General features: G+C 47.5%; 1 protein-coding gene across 1 annotated transcript; it reads right to left on the bottom strand.

Annotated features, from left to right (window-relative positions):
* Window positions 1-346: 346 nt before the first annotated feature.
* LOC124670117 (peroxisomal membrane protein 13-like) lies at window positions 347-4,370 on the bottom strand. The gene is made up of 5 exons (XM_047206621.1): window positions 4,295-4,370; window positions 2,372-2,605; window positions 1,942-2,279; window positions 1,004-1,096; window positions 347-906 (listed from the first exon to the last, which is right to left on the bottom strand). Exons 1-5 carry the CDS (start codon window positions 4,299-4,301, stop codon window positions 718-720), a joined length of 861 nt encoding a protein of 286 aa, XP_047062577.1. The 5' UTR covers window positions 4,302-4,370; the 3' UTR covers window positions 347-717.
* Between the last annotated feature and the right edge of the window lie 12,040 nt (window positions 4,371-16,410).

The following is a 16,410-nucleotide window of genomic DNA, read 5'->3' on the forward strand; positions in this document are numbered from 1 at the left end:
CGTGGCAGCTTGCGTTTCAGGATTGATTGATCAGAAGAGCTAGCGTGCTTCAGACGTGGCAATTTGTCCTCTTTCCTCTTCCTGGGGGAGGCAGTACTTTACTAGTCTAGTGACAAGAGATATGATATTTGCATCGTATTCCTTGTGAAGTGTCACTGGAATTTAGCTAAAGCAGATGCATCATGCACCGGCTATGCCACCGCAAGAAACAAGATTACTTCTGTGCCTAGCCTCGTAATCTTAAACTTTTGACAAGATAATATTTGCTGTTCTGTTGGCTGCAGAAACTCAAGTTGATGATCCCGTGACACTTCCTAGAGAACTCAGGTGTTAATGTGCCATCAATAACTTCAAAGCCAGCTTCGGCTAATAATCAACATAACATACAACGAGCGCAATACATTTTGCTGCATTTTTTTCCAAGATACAGGTATTATTTACCCCCAAAGAGATACAATACAACAGAGATGCTTTAAGTAACCCTGCATCCTTTAGCAAACCAGACTTCCTCAGGCTCACAGCAGATTAAGGCATGAAAAACAGAAAGAGCATTACAGTAGCCCTTGTGTTCCTCGCTAACTAAAACATATATTTTTTTCTGAACAGGGTACTCCCCTATGGCTTTCAAGTAAACTACTGACATGCAGGTCTCGAGCATCTTCCTTTCAGAACTGTATGTTTCCATTTAAATTTAACAGCCCGTGAAGCCGAGGCGTCTTAGTTTCCCCAAACATTCTCCCATGAGTTGTTACCCTTTGGTGCCTCCAAAAACTGTTGGCCAGGTCCCTCAAATGATGGGCCCTCGGGGCCCTGAACACGGCCCTTCTTCGACTTAGTTCGGATTCCTAGCAGTCGCAAGGCAAATCTTGCAAGTTCGCCGTAAAGCATGCCAGACCGATCAAAGAGCTGTGGTGATCATGGTACCAGCGATTTGTAGATATGAGCACCTTATTCGAACTGAATACAATCAAAAGCAAAAGAAAAAGACATACAATAACTGTACCTGCAACATAGCTGTTATGAACATATAGAAGGCTTGTGTATTCTGTTCAACAAGGAATGCAACTCGCCCAAAGAAACTGACAGCGCCATGCATCTGCACCAATTCAGGATATACATATGAAGAATTGTCCTCAATTAAAATAAGCATAGGTTAAACTGTAAAAGTGTGAGGGAAATTATTAAAATTCATGTGTTGTGAATGACGTGTAATATAACATTGAACGTGTCATACTCCCTCCGTTCATTCAGAAGAAGGTGTATAAATTTAGTCAAATATCAACTTATTGTAAGTTTGACCAATCAAATAGACAAAAATATAACCATCTAGAGTACCAAATCAGTAACAGCAGATCCACTATACAATTATTTTCATACTCCATTCAGTCCATAATATGGATAAGAGGAAGTTAGTACATTTATTAAATCTTTGTAGATGTTCATCATTTTGTCTATAAGATTGGTCAAACTTACACTACAATGACTTTTGACTAAAAATATATACACCTTATTTTGAGGAACCGGGGTAGTATCTGTTAACTTTGATACTGCGTTACCGCATAGAGATGATAAGATCTCTATTCAATAGAAAATTGTTAGTAGCCAGTGCCGAACACAAACACAGCAGCAACATGATAGCATACACCACAATGTACACTAACACCCACATAATAACAAGGCATAACTACAGATATGAACATAGGTAAACCACTCTAGATTTTCGTAATAGTCTGAGCTTCAGGGTGAAATGAAGTGGGTAATCTGGATTCACAAGAAACAAACTTAAAAGCAAGATTGGGTTGCTTTGGGCAGCAAATGAATCATAATCATATTTCACAGGACTGAACATTTCAATAGCTTTAATGTGCACTGGACGGCTGGACGAATTAAAACAAAACATAATCATGATTAACAGGAAAGTAGGTAGGATAAGTATTGTACCACTCGTAGGAAGGACACCCAGAAACCTGGTGGTGGCGCGGGAGGTCCAAATGAATTTGGATCGGGATTACCATAAGGCCCCATCGCGCCCATGCCACCCATACCGCCCATGCCACCCATACCACCCATACCACCCATGCCACCCATGCCGTAACCACCATAAGAGCCTCCCATCCCACTGCTATACATGCCTCCTCCGTACATCCCAGAACCTCCATAGAGGCCACCACCTCCTCCATAGCTGGAGTACATGCTACTATTCCCATAGAGCCCACCGCTACCATAAGTATTGCCATATCCACCAACTGAACTGTACATATTGGATCCGTATCCTGCTCCTATATAAGATAAAAATGTAAAATAATCAGGACCACCACTAGTTTGCTAAGTCATCCACACAAAGTAGAGACACTTTAAACCAGTGTATTACCTCCATAAGAATTTCCATAGCCTGCCTGCTGCTGCCAAGGCCGTTGGGGCATCGCCCTCGAGACGGTGTTATTTACATTAGCAGAAGCGTTTGTAGGAGCAATGGTTTCTCCAGGTTTTGCTGTACCAGAAGCTTCGACGACATCGCTAGTGCTGCCACCAGATGGTGGCTTGAAAGGTGCCGGACCAGATGTTCCCTCAGCCCCAGCACGCTCCCACGGTTTTGGTGGCGCACCTGGAAATCGCATTGCCGAGTGAAGATCAAGCATTGGTCTCAACAATCGAGAACAAAAGGATATGTGAGACCCAATCTCAATGACATAAGAGGCTGTATTATATGCCATAGGTGCATCACTGAAAGCAGGCTTACAGCATTGGAGCTATGCAGCTATCAGTAAACTAAAATGAACAACACCTAACAAAGTTTCTTGTTCTATCTGGGTTGGCTTATACGCTTTAAAAAGGTTCTTGTTCTATATATTCCTTTTCTAGTCTTTCTCTTTTGATGTCGCAAAGTTGAAAACAAGAAATATCTGTTTTCAATGAAACCCTCTCGTAGAAGTATTTTTAACAAAGTTTTCGGTAATATTTGTAGATATTATTCGAATTGTTCCCTTTTTATTCATGCCCACGTTTCTTACAAGGTTAGTAAATCAGCAGTAGTGCCTTTGCCCATAAGACAGTAATTATAGGTTCCTCCAAATTTTTCTATATTCAACATGTTTTCTTTCTTTTCATATTGGATTTTAAAACATATACGTAAAACGCAATCTACTAAATTTATTGTTTGATATAAATTTTACTTAACTAGTATTTATAATACTTCAGGAGCTAATGAAACTACTAAATGAACGTCTCTCAATTCTCTCAGTTCTTTGGCAATCGCGCCGAAAACTCGAGTTCATTTTGGATTTCCTTTTTGATCAACTATAACCGATGCATTGTCATCATAAGGGATCATATTATACCATCTTCACATTTGAACTCTTTACATGCACGTACAATTACAGCTCGAATTAGTTGGGATCTTTCTAGGGGCATCTGCGGCAATGCGTCTTTAATTACAGCAACAATAACATCACCAATACGAGCATATCGCTGATTACCAGCGGCTCCAACTCAAGTGTAGAAACAGAGAAGCAAAAGGCTCGAAACATAAATGCATGATTAGGCTTGTATCAACAGCTAATAATTTCATTTAGAAGTTGAGCTGCATAAGACCACTATGAATCATGTGGAACAAAATGGATGATTCAAAAGCTGAACTACAAAAGTAGCAAGTCCAGTGGCTCGGGCGAATCACGAAAGACACCAGAGCCTTTTGCTCTCTGGTGTCTTTGGTGATTGGCCCGAGCCTCAAGGCCAACTGAAGACGTGGAGCCGCAAGGACTGCAAAGTACCAGTCAACGAGTTCCTCAAGCGAACCAAATCGTCCGGATTCAAGCCAATCAATCAACGACGGAATGACTGAATCAAGCTCATCAGAGCAAGAGCGGATGGAGCACCCGCCCTGAATTGGTTGGTACTGGCACAGCAAGCATCACCGGACACCTGAAACCTTGGGAACCCATCTGATTGTACTGCAGCCACGTCTTGGCATGCGCCAGCAACCCCATGCCAAGTTCCCGAACGAATTGAGATGTTTTGACCCCAGTTCCTCCATAGCTTGGGCAACCAGGGAACAAATTCCTGGTCTGGCAACCTCCGAGCTCACGCACAAGCGCGTAGCCGTGCCTAAAATCCCGAATCCAGGGGAGTGCGATGAGTAAATCCTAATCATACGCTATCCCGCGGCCCAAATCTGACGCGGAATCGAGCGCGCGGAGCCCAATCGGGTCGCCAGCCGCTACGGGATAGAATTCGGACGGAAATTAATCGAGATAATCGAGGGATCTAGGGTTGGAGGGGAAGGGGAAGGACGAACCTGCCATTAGCGTGCGAGTCCTCTCCTTTTTCTCCTCTCCGCCGGGTCGTTGGAGCGTGCTGGCCTCCTCACGCGCCCGCAGCCGACCTTTTAATATCTCCGCTCGGTTTTGCCGCCGATAATGATAAAAATAGTAGTACGTCAGCAGTGGGAGAGTCAAGACCCCGAGCTCGCGTTTTCCTTTCTTTACTCCGACCGCGTGGTCCCAGCGCGTGCTTCTTGCCTGGTTCGTCTCGGCCACGTTGCCGAATGAACACACGGCCGTCGCTTACAGGTGGGTCCATCACGACGGGTTCCTTTCCTCTGACGAGTAGGCACGATCGGACTCCGACACGCCATGCCATTAGCACACTCTTCATACTCCTAGGCACGATTAGAGCATTCCACCGGCGCACCCATATAGTCGTCCGCAGAAGCGCCGGTACTGTCGTATGAGATACACCGGCACACTATCCTCCATTTGGGGGAGCTGCTCCCACACCGGTACGTCCCATACGATAGGCCCAATAGATGATTCGAATTGAAAACTCAAACAAAAGCATAGAGATTCGAATAAATTTACGAATTTAAAGTTTGAGCTAACACAGCCACCAAATTCAAATAGGTTGTCGAATATGAAGTTTGGGCCATATACGGCCACCGAATCACCGTCTTCGGCTGCAAAAAGGAACTTCGCCTTCCAAGCAAACTGATCAGATGACGGGGTTAGAGGCGGCTCAACCTCGACGACTTCCTCATCGTCGGCGGCAGCTTCGTCGCTGCAACAGGATCCACGGTCACCGGGGGAGGCATGAACGTCGACGGTGCCGGTGGAGACAAGAACGTGGAGGGTGCCGGCGGAGACATGAAGGTGGAGGGTGCCGGGGGAGACGCCGACGCAGCTCGCGCCGCCAGCACCTCTTGGCTGATGCGCTCGCGGTACATCTCGTGCCACGCCCGCGCCAACGGGTTCATCTTCTCCATGTCGGTCATCAAGATCTTGGATTCTTGAGACATCTTGGCCAACGAAAGCTGCGTCGCTTTGTTGGTGGCCTTCATGGCAGAGGCGTGAGCTTCCATCTTCGCCGCCTCCACCTTCTCCCTCTCCAACTCGATCTTCATGTCTTACTTGTCGAGGATTGCCTTCCACACGACGGCGGCCCTATCCGCCGCTTCCTTGTTCGCCACCGAGAATGAGGTGATCATCTTCTCAAGGGAGGCGTCCAAGGCGGCCAATACCGGCGCCGCATTCCTCTCGGCCTTGGCCTTCTTCTTGCCAATGGGGCGTCCGGTGGAGGCGCCGGCAGGATCCACCGGCCCTTCTACCCCGTCCTTGTGTAGATTGAGGCGGAGGTCGTCCCATTTCTTGCAACCTTGTAGCTTGTTGAAGCAATGCATGAAGATAAAGTCCTTCTCGTTTTTTGAACTTGTACATCTCGAAGGCTTGGAGAATCTAACAATACATGATGCAAAACAAGATATGGAACAAGATGGATCATCAAGATATGGAACAAGATGGATCATAATGAACAAGATATGGAACAAGATGGATCATTATGAACAAGATGGATCATTATGAACAATATTGCGTAGATCATACCCAATCCACCATCGTCTTGCCGCTCTCCCGCCGGTTCTTAATCGTCTCATAGTAGCCATGGAACTTGCTACACGCCGCCTTGATGATGTTCCAACGGTGGGAGAGGGCGCCCTCGTTCCGGTTCATTTTGATGGTGGCATACTCACCATAGTTCTTATTCTCGTTGAAGGAATCGAGGGTGCGCTTGTAGTACTTGCCTCCGGTTTGGTTGGCGCCGGTGATGGGGCAAAAGCTCACTTGCTTCCACGCCTCGATGAGACATTCGTCCTCCAAATACCTCCACCTCGGACCACGAGTGCCGCCGGAACGCCTGCGCGTCGTCGTCCTCGTCGTAGTCACGCCGGTGTCGGTGTCGATCAGCTCCTCCTAGACCTCCTCCTCACCTTCGTCCTCCTCGGCCTCTTTTTCATACTCGTCGACGGGGGGTTCGTAGGCTTGGCCGCGTATGAAGCCGTTGAGGACCTCGTCCCCGGCGGCAATCTACGCAGCAAGTTACCTACTTTCAGTCCCCACGGTGTTTACGATGCACATAACACATAAAAAGTAAGGAAACTCACCTCGTCCTCGCCCATGGACACGCTGGACGCACTGCCAAACACCTGGTGGGTGCTCCTGCCCTCGTCGGGGAAGAGGTCGGGGGAAGGCCGGTGCCGTCTGTCACGTGGACGTCGGTGCGGCGCAGGTTAGGCGACGAGTTTAGGTCGACGGGGAAGCGAAAGGCGCCGCTTCCCCTCGCCGCTATATCCGGCGAGAACGTCGTGTTGGGGTCGAAGGTCATGTCACTGTTCGTGTACTCGGGGGAGTAGCGGGCGCGGCCGTTCATCTGGGACAGCCGCATCTGCGAGATCGGCGGCCCATCCGCGTAGTACCCCGGCGACGACGGTGAGCTCGAGAAGTTGTTGACGCCGCCGCCCAAGCTGAGGCATGCTTCCGTAGCGGAGGCCGCTTTCGCTGCCTTGAGAGCGGCGACGCGGCGCCTGTCGTTGCCTATTCGACGGTACCTCGGAGGAGGGATCCTCACGAGGGGGAGAAGAAGTAGGGGCCATCGGGCGGAGAGTCCTCGGGACGGTGGTACGCGATTTACCCAGCTTCGGATCACCTGCACGATGACAGGGCCTATTGTTGCTTGTCTGGAATTATCTGGGCGCTTTCGCGTTGTTACAATGAGTTGTGGTTGTGCCTCTAGGGCTCCCGGGATCTAGCTTATAAAGGCGCCAGGACCTAGGGTTTACACGGAGAGTCCTAGCCGGAATACAAGTCGCCTAACTACGGAATATTACATTGTCGCGCACGTCAAGGATCAGTCTTCCCTTATACGCCGTACTGGATCCGGCTACCCCTGATGAGCCAGGCCGGATCCGACATCCAGAGTTGGTCGCTGGATCCGCCTCCTCGTCTTAGGCTGGACTTCATCCAGCTTGATCTATAGCAACTGGGCCGCCCGATGGGCCATACGCCACCATCACCGTCTATGGGCCACCCGGGCTTGCCGGATCTAAGCACTGTCGATGGTACACCCATGAAATATACCCACAACAGTAGCCTCCAGAGTTCTCCGAGATTCACCTCTTGTTTCCACCTTGCTCGAATCATCTTCATATCCGACAAACCTCTCGGTAACACGGGGAAACTTGAAGAACTCCGGCTTCATGAAACTTCTCTTTCCAGCTCACATGCCAGAAAGATCATTCATCCTGCGGGACTTCATCCATCGACCTCATTATTACAACGAGAGTCCGGTTTACTTCCCTGCAGAGATAACGGTTCATCGTTTTAAATTCTTACCTGGAACTTTGAAAGGTTCTAATGGTTCCGCCAATCTTGGCGCCATTTTCGGGTAATTTGAACGGTAACTTATCCTTAGCTATTTTTACCGCTAGGGTTTTCGACACATGTCAATCATCCAACGGTGCGACGCTTGCGTTCCGACCATAGAATGCGGAGCACGAATCTCATCTCGCGCCTATAAATATCCTCACCGCACACACTAATCTCCTCATTCCCCTCCCCCCGTTTTCACCTCTCACACGCCGCCACCGAGCTCCAGCATATCACGTCACGTAATCCAGTCTAAGGCGACAAAACTGGGCAACAAAACTAGTTATGTGGCGCATATCGCGTCACGTAAGGAGCCACCACGGATTTCCGAATCAAGGGGTCTTTGTCGACGAAAAATCGAACAGTGGCAAAAGAGTTCGGGGGAGCCCGTTGACCGCTGACATCATGGTAACTGACACGTGGCAGGCGCCGTAAACTGGTCGGTAACACCGTTAACTGGGCAAATGTCTGTGGTAGATGACAGACCCACACAAGGACTGCTACACCTTAAGAGGGCCGGCCCTATAAGAAAGACTAGGTCGGCCCAATTACATATTGGGTCGGGCCAACTAACTAGCTTTGACTACTTCTATCTTTAAATAGGAGGCCCCCACTACTGATTTATTTGCCCTCTCAGTCCTCCACGTCACCTCCTTTTCTTTCAACGTTCTCATCAGCGTGTCCGGTTAGCTGTGATGGTTCGTATTTTGTCTGCTGCATCAACGCATCCCTCCTATTCATCTTCCCCTACCTGCTGTCCTTTCTCCTTCCTACACTAATTTCATACATAAATATACCTTGAATTGAAGAAGGTGTCCTAGCACTAGAAATTTACAATCACACGGACATCTTTATGTATTTAAAGGTCTTCGGTACAGGCTCCGCTGCTCAAATAACATTCCAGCTGATGGTATTTTTTCACCTCACTACCTTTTCTCACCCGTCTAAGCTTTCATGAGCTATTAATATTTGGGCTTTTTTTTTTTTGCTAGGTTTCACCTGCTAGTGGGAAGGTTGCCGCGGATGGGCTGCCGGCGGCGCCGGCGGCAAGGGGTCCGAATGGTGGTGGCACGTACGTTTTCATGCTTCTTTGTTTCATGAGACAACCTCCGTCCTATCTTCATGTCATTGTTGGGTTACGCATGCGTACGGCGTCCATCGTGGCGTCGTCGGTGTTCGGTGGCGGAATGAAGCGACGAAGCAGACGTCTGGCATCGAGCGTCTTGCATCCTCGTGGAGGGACGACCGAAATTGTGCTGCGGCGTGGGCACAGGGCGTCGGGTGTGTCCTGAGTGCACTGGTATTGCCAAGCGTGCATCGGACGGTGTATAGCCGTATCGGGTGCCACTGCATCGGTCGCCATCCATTCTTCCTGTTGCGCTGGAGTTTATTGGGTTATCTCCTGCTTGGAATGCAGATACAGGTCAATGAGAGACGACTCAACAGGAGTATGTAAGGCTCGCACCTTTTTCTAATATACATTGATGTTCAATATGGAGTAGTTTACTTGCTGCATAGTTGCTGTATTTCAGTTAACATTTTCTTCATGCCGATGCTAACCAAAATTTAGTTATCACCAATTAGCGTCATGTATCATATCTCAGACATCAGCTCCGTCCCTAGCCCAGCTCTTCGGCTCCGAGCACTCAACGGCCACCAGCGGTACACATTTCCTTAGCTCATTTTCTATTCGTGTCTATCTCTGAAACTTTAACATCTTTCTTCACCTGTTTCTCATACAGGCTAATCTGTAAGCTTATTGTAGATTTAATCACTTCAGGCTGATGCTTCAAAGTGGTACACACATTGACCTTCAGTAGAAGCAAGATAGGCTCCTTTGTGCCCTTTTTTGCTATGAATGAGTACCATTTTTTTATGCACCCAGATATTTCTTCTTTAATTTTTTCAAAAAGAATAACCATGCACGGATCATACCCTATATTGTTCAATTATTAGTCATAAATCTTTTACATATTACATTTTATTGAATATTTCCGCAGCAACGCGCGGGGTTTCATCTAGTAAGACATAATTATTCGACCCGTATTGTTCTCGCGTTTATGGGCCTAGAATTACCCCATTTAACTGAGCAGCACAACCCATCACAATTACAACCACTTAATAGCCAATTAGTGTTTCAGGTTTCACTACACACATTTGATATAACTAAAAAAAATAGATAATAAACTAAACTAATTACTATTACAAACCTAAGTTTTAAGTAATGCTTACAAGGCAGATTGTCTTCCTAGATATTTTTGTTTTGCATATAATCAGGAAGGATTCATGTTGGCATCATTAATAACACGCTGGTATTTGGCAATGGCCTTGATTAAATCTTGTGTGCTCTTTCTCAACATATCAGTTACAGATCTAAGAGCAGCAAACACCCTGTCTTTCTGGATAAAGTACCGCCTTGAGATATTTATCATTTGTAAGGATTGGTCGACGTAGACGGCTATGGGAAGATGCATGGGAACTTGGGAAGAAAGGTTTGAAATTTTTTGGGGCCTCTCTTCTGGTGAGGCATGCTTCTTTACAACTGCATTATGCTAATAGTGCAAACAAAGTTACAACAATGAACTCTGCAAGCATGTTTTACGTGATGAAGATATCAGATAATCGCATGTAGCAGAAACAAGCTGAAGCTTATATATGAAACATATACTAAGCACAAACTTACATTAGATTGTGGAACAGGCTCGATACAGGTCCTCCCTTGCGTGTACGACTCCTAGTAAATATGCATGTCACTTTAGGCTCATCCAGTAGCTGAAATTCTTGCCCTCGAACTCCATTGTTCTTAATATGACTTTAGGTATCACATTTAAGATCAAGTCAGCTAGTTTCAAAGAATGAAACAGTTGATATATCATATTTAAACCAACTAGATATTGCTTTGCATGGCATAAGAATTTTCACATATTCAGATATAGAGTAGAGGGTGAATATAACTTTGATTGCCAGGTATTTCGAGTCATCACTGGAAAAAGTTAGAATACATACATGATATAGCTAGTAACATAAAGTAAACTAGCATTAAGAATGACTTGACTAGATGTCAGGTTTAAACAAGCTACATAGTTTCTCCAAGACAAGCATTTCAAATAGGCAGAAACTGTTATGTGGCTGCTAGGGTTTGGGAGGGAGAGAGAGGGCTGCGAGGGTGCGAGAAGGCCGGCCGGGGGCCTTGCCCACGGCCGGTGGCAAGAGTGAAGGGATTTCCTTCTTAATTCTTGCTTGATTAGATTGATACATCTCCGTTATGTGGCTGCTAGGGTTTGGGAGGGAGAGAGAGGACTGCGAGGGCAGGAGAAGGCCGGCCGGGGGCCTTTTGCCCACGGCCGGGCAAGAGGGAAGGGATTTCCTTCTTAATTCTTGCTTGATTAGATTGATATGTCTCCTCTCCTTATATAGAGAGGTTTACTTGACCCCTAAGCAAACGACCCTTATCTCTAATTAACCCTAAGACTAACGGGCTATACCGCCAGCCCAAGCCCATTACGTACTCTGACACTACACCCCACCTGGACATGCAGCTCGTCCTCGAGCTGCAACCTAAACAAACCATGACTCGACGCAACACAAACCTAACACCTAAAAACGAGCCTTTCACATCTCGACTTGTTTTATTACTCCCAACCTGAAATGGACTGGGACGCTTTATTGTTGACCCCTGAACATAAAGTGGACACCATCCGCCCGTCGGACGTGCACCACCTGGATCCCATGGAAACCAGCGGGGCAAAAGGAGCCCGCGCGGCGGCCGGCGGCGGAATGCAGTGGTGCTACGCGGTGCGCTCCTATCGGTGACACCATGCCTTCTCCCCGCCGGATGACTGTCGATGGCGCAGACTTTGAGGTCGCTGCCCGCGGGAAAAATAGCATGTCCGCCGCCTGTGGGGGAAATCGCACGCCCAAGATCCCCGACGCAGCGGACGAGATCGAGGTCCGTTGCGCAACGAAGCGCAACTTGGAGGAGCTGCAGCTGCAGATCACGCATCTCCCGCACACGCCGACGCACTAGGAGGCCGCGCGCGGCAGCCTGCAGCCTCACCGGCGCCGACACGTGGCGGATAGCGATCCAAGCCGAAGCGGTGACGGTGACGGCGACGGAGGGAACAGACCTGGTGGAAGGGCATCCCGGCGGTGTCGATGTAGAGCCCGGGCCAAGGTCGCTCCCACACCGCCGAAGGCGCGGGATGGCGTCGGTGGCGGCAGCAGCCGGCCGCTGCGGTGTTGGTGGCGACGACAGCTGCCGCTCGTCGTTGCGGGCTGCCAACCGAACGGCAGGGACAGCGTCGGTGAGGACAGCAGCTGCAGCGGCGGCGTTGGTGGCGGCGGCGGCTGCTGCTGTTGCTGCTGCAGCGTCCCGGTGGGGAAGAAGGCAGCCGGCTGCTGGAGAAGAGAGACCCCCGGCGCCGAGGTAGGGCCTGGCCCGGAGATGGGGGCAGCGGCAGCGAGGACTGCAACAGCCTAGCGTCGGGTGGCGGTGACGACAGCAGCAGCATCGGCTGCAGCGGCCCGACGATCGCGGCGGAGGCCGCCTGGTGCGTCGGCTGCCACGGCAGCAGCGCCGCCGGCGGCGGCGGCCTGTAGGGACCGGCCAGGAAGAGGCGGATCTCCTGGACAGCAGTGGTGAGATCGCGGAGGGCTGCGGTGATCTCCGCCGGGGAGAGAACAGCGGGAACGTCGGAGTGCGGCGGCGGCGGGTGGGAAGAACTCGGTGGAGGGCTGGACATGATCGAACCCGGGAAAGCTGATACCAAGTGTTATGTGGCTGCTAGGGTTTGGGAGGGAGAGAGAGGGCTGCTAGGGCGCGAGAGGGCCGGCCGGGGGCCTTGCCCACGGCCGGTGGCAAGAGGGAAGGGATTTCCTTCTTAATTCTTGCTTGATTAGATTGATACATCTCCTCTCTATATATAGAGAGGTTTACTTGACTCCCAAGCAAGGCTTACTTGACCCCTAAGCAAACCATAAGACTAACGGGCCCAGGCCCATGACGTACTCTAACAGAAACACATTAAAGCATAAATATCATAGTTACTGGAAGGTTTTAAGTCCAATCTCTGGCAAAAGGAACAATGCATACATGTTATAGATAATACCATAAGTAAACTGCCATAATTACCAACCAAGAACTCCAATTTCAACCTTTCCTGGTGTCACTGCCGTGGAGGTTCTTATAGCAGTTCGCATGATGGATCGCTTGGAAAAATAACATTGACAAGTTAGTCTTGCATAATCCGAAGACCAGACCTGCATGATAATGCTGTGGTATAAGAGCAGCCATATTAGAGATCCACATAGACGAAATCATGAAGGCAGTGAGACAATAGCATGCAGGAAAAAATAGCTAGCAGCTAATAAAGGGGTGTAGGACAAACCACTTGTGGATGAACACTGGAAGGAACAAGATGGTAGCGACCAGGTAATGCTTTTGTGCATTATTAGAACCAACTGCATGCGAAGCAACACATCAATATAGTGAATGGCGTATGAGAACTGCAAATAACTATGCAAAACATGTCTAAAGAAACACTACGATCATCCGGGATAGAGTGCTTACCAAGTTGCGGCGAGGGAGGGGAAACTAGGCATTCCAGCGGCGGTGAATGAGGGAGACATTGAAGCGGTCCCGAATCTGGAGAAGCGGGCATTGGTGAAAAAGATCTGTTGCGCTGACACGGGTTTCAGTGAAGTAGATCCAGCCGAGGTAGTCGGTGGAATAGATCTTCTGATGTGCAGGGGCGACGGTGAAGTAGATCCGGTTCGGTGGATGAGGGTGGCATTGAAGAGGATCCGATGGGTGGGCATAATATGTGGTGAATGCTACATTGTGGATGAGGCCGGCGTTGAAGCAGTTGCGGTATGGTGGAGAAGCGGAGTTCTGATATGAGAATATTTGGGGAAAAGCGACGATTGGATGGGGGGACTAGGTTGGCGGTGAAGCGGATTCGGTCGCTGGCGAGGGCGGCGGAGGAGCGGATCTGGTGGGTGGACAACCAACTTGGTCAAGGCTGCGTTGTGGAGGAGGATGCCGACGGTGAAGTAGATCTAGTACGGTGGAGAGTCGAAGTTTTGGTGCGTGAGAAGATTTTGGGGGGAATAGGGTGAAATGTGGGTAGATGTGGCTAGGGTGGGGGATATAGGTAAGATAATTCTTGTTACCGAATGAGCCCTCCATGATCGGTGGGTTGTAGCTTCTAGACCAGGGATAAAAGGGAATGTGCTAAAAAATTGGTCACAGAATGTTTGAATGGACACGACGGGATATTTGAATCGATGCGCGGCCGAGAACAATGTTCCTCTAATCTAGGCTTCAATCACGCGGGGCCGCTGACATATGGTGCCCACCTCACATGGACCAACAAGACATCGACCGTAGACTTTCATACAAATGATTTTTTGTCGATTTACTGAAATTAGGGCTAATTTAAACTATAAGTATGTGATAGACTGCTCACCAAATTTGGCAAAATTAATGTTTAAGTACCCAACTAGTCATTATATTGTAGATCCCACTTCTATTTTTGACGAAATCAACTTGGTATGAATGCTCATGCGAACAAATTTCACCTGGTTTTGAAAATAGTCAAAGAGAATGAAGAGAAACAAAAAAAAATCAAAAACTCGCACAATGGGGTCCTCTAACGTGCACTAGTTTTCATTGCACCGATAAACTTGAATTCTGGCTAGGGATGTAAATGGTACGGATAATTTCCGCTCCGAATCCGCTTCCATATCCGTTTTTGAGGATATGGTATGCATTTTTAGAAATCAGCCGGATATGGATACGGATGCGGATACTGATCAAGCGGATATCCGGCGGATATGGTAGAGGATATGGTATTGATACTATCCGACGGATACGGATTATCCGCCATTTTTTGTGGATTATCCGAGGTCTACAAAGAGGATAATCCGAGAAATTAGCCCAACCCTAAATATTTAGACAATATAGTTAGTTCATCGGTCAAAATATGTATGCTATTAGTACATAAATTGCTTTGTTGTACGAAATAGTGTGTACATTTAGCTATATTCTATAATTACAAGCATATTTTACATAGAAAAGCATACTTTTAATTTTTTATGCGTATATTTTCTTAATAATCCGTTTCCGATCCGAGTCCGGTCCGAATCCGCTCCATATCCGTAATCCGATATAATCCGCATCCGAATCCGCATCCGACCATTATCCGCTCCGATCCGAATCCGTTACAAAAATATGGTAAAGGATATGGTAAGAGCAATATCCGATCCGATCCGATCCGTTTACATCCCTAATTCTGGCAAGTTATCAAAAAACCTGCTTCACAATAGAATCTCGTCGCTGTTGCGAGGTCTGAAGGTGGGTAACTCGTGTAACCCCGTCCCGATGACTCCTCACCCCATGTCTCCCTCTCTCTCTATCCCCTCCGTGAGGCTCCCCTCGCCGGAGTACCATCGAATACATAATGACAGGGACCTCTTCTACGGGAGCTTCTCTTTGTCGCTTTTAATGCCACATAGCAAGAGTATGCGTACCCAAGCATTGTATATCTGTGTGGTTTCAGCCCATTTACACTAGGTAGACAGTCTCTTGGATTGCTTCATGGTTCTTTTCTCGGGCTTTCGTCCTGTTACATAGATATCACTCTTTCTTGTTACCTCACATAAGAAGGAAACTTAAACCATAAACATTTATTTTCTTTTTTTCATAAATCTCATATTTCTACAAAACTATATGAAAGTTCTTTTGGTAAATATTATATAATAAAGTGTTTATAAATATTTGTAGCTTAATAAAGATATTTTAAATTTTTATTTGTCAAACCTAAACCCTAATTGTTCACGTATGTTGAACAAAATGTTTATGTATTTCTATTTTGATGTTTATATTCATTAAAAAAAGTTTAATCGTTCCTAACTTAGTGTTCATACACATAAAACATAGTAAATAAAGGAAAAACGAAAACTAAAAAATAAATTTAAGAAACATAGAGATAAAGAAAAGAAAACCCCCGCAAAAGATTGAGTAAAAGATACGAAACAAGAAAAGGAAAGAAACCTTACCTGGGCCAGTCAACAAGGGTCCAGGCCTTGGCGTTGGCTTCCTATTTAGCGCCACAAGCATCATTTAGAAATGCCTGGCTTTTACCATACTCTTAGGCTGTATAGTGGGCCATTATCAGGCTTGGCCCTGCTACATGACCATTGGCAAGCTTCGGCCTCTGTTCCCTTCTCTATAATTCATGCATTCTTCCTTCTCCCTAATAATGTTGTAATTAATTTAAGAATTGGAACAAATGAACTTTTTTTTTTTGAAGTACCTATGAGGGCGTTAAAAAAACAAATCTAGGGTTTCGTCTGTCCAGCCTCCAGTGGCACTGGGCCTTGGAGGTGCACCGGCCTCTTGCCGGCGGGACGTTCATTTTCCTTTTTTTTAATAGATAATTGCAGTGTCTTCTTTAGGATGGTGAGGCGGTCCTCCTACATATCCATGTTCCGACGATGCGCTTAGCGCTGATGGAGGGTGTATGGAGTTGTCTTCCTGATGGATCTCCAGGTTCCAATTGTTCTTCGCGTTAGTTGGTCTAATTGCAAGTCTGGCTCTTCCGATCGAGGGTTCTCATCTTTGGCGACAGTTGTTGCTTCGGTGTGTTGGTCCTTTGGGGTTTTAGCACGACGACTTCCCGCTCATACAACAACAAGCTCTACTACGACAAGATTTGCA

The sequence above is a fragment of the Lolium rigidum genome, chromosome 7 (genome assembly GCF_022539505.1).
Source record: "Lolium rigidum isolate FL_2022 chromosome 7, APGP_CSIRO_Lrig_0.1, whole genome shotgun sequence".
Lineage (NCBI taxonomy): Eukaryota > Viridiplantae > Streptophyta > Magnoliopsida > Poales > Poaceae > Lolium > Lolium rigidum.

Bases quoted from the DNA above. Each gene is read 5' to 3' on its own strand.
- LOC124670117 (XM_047206621.1), bottom strand. The intron at 1,097-1,941 runs GTACAATACTTA...GAATTGGTGCAG, and splicing joins GGGTGTCCTTCCTACGAGTG to ATGCATGGCGCTGTCAGTTT. The intron at 907-1,003 runs GTACAGTTATTG...TGATCACCACAG, and splicing joins TCATAACAGCTATGTTGCAG to CTCTTTGATCGGTCTGGCAT.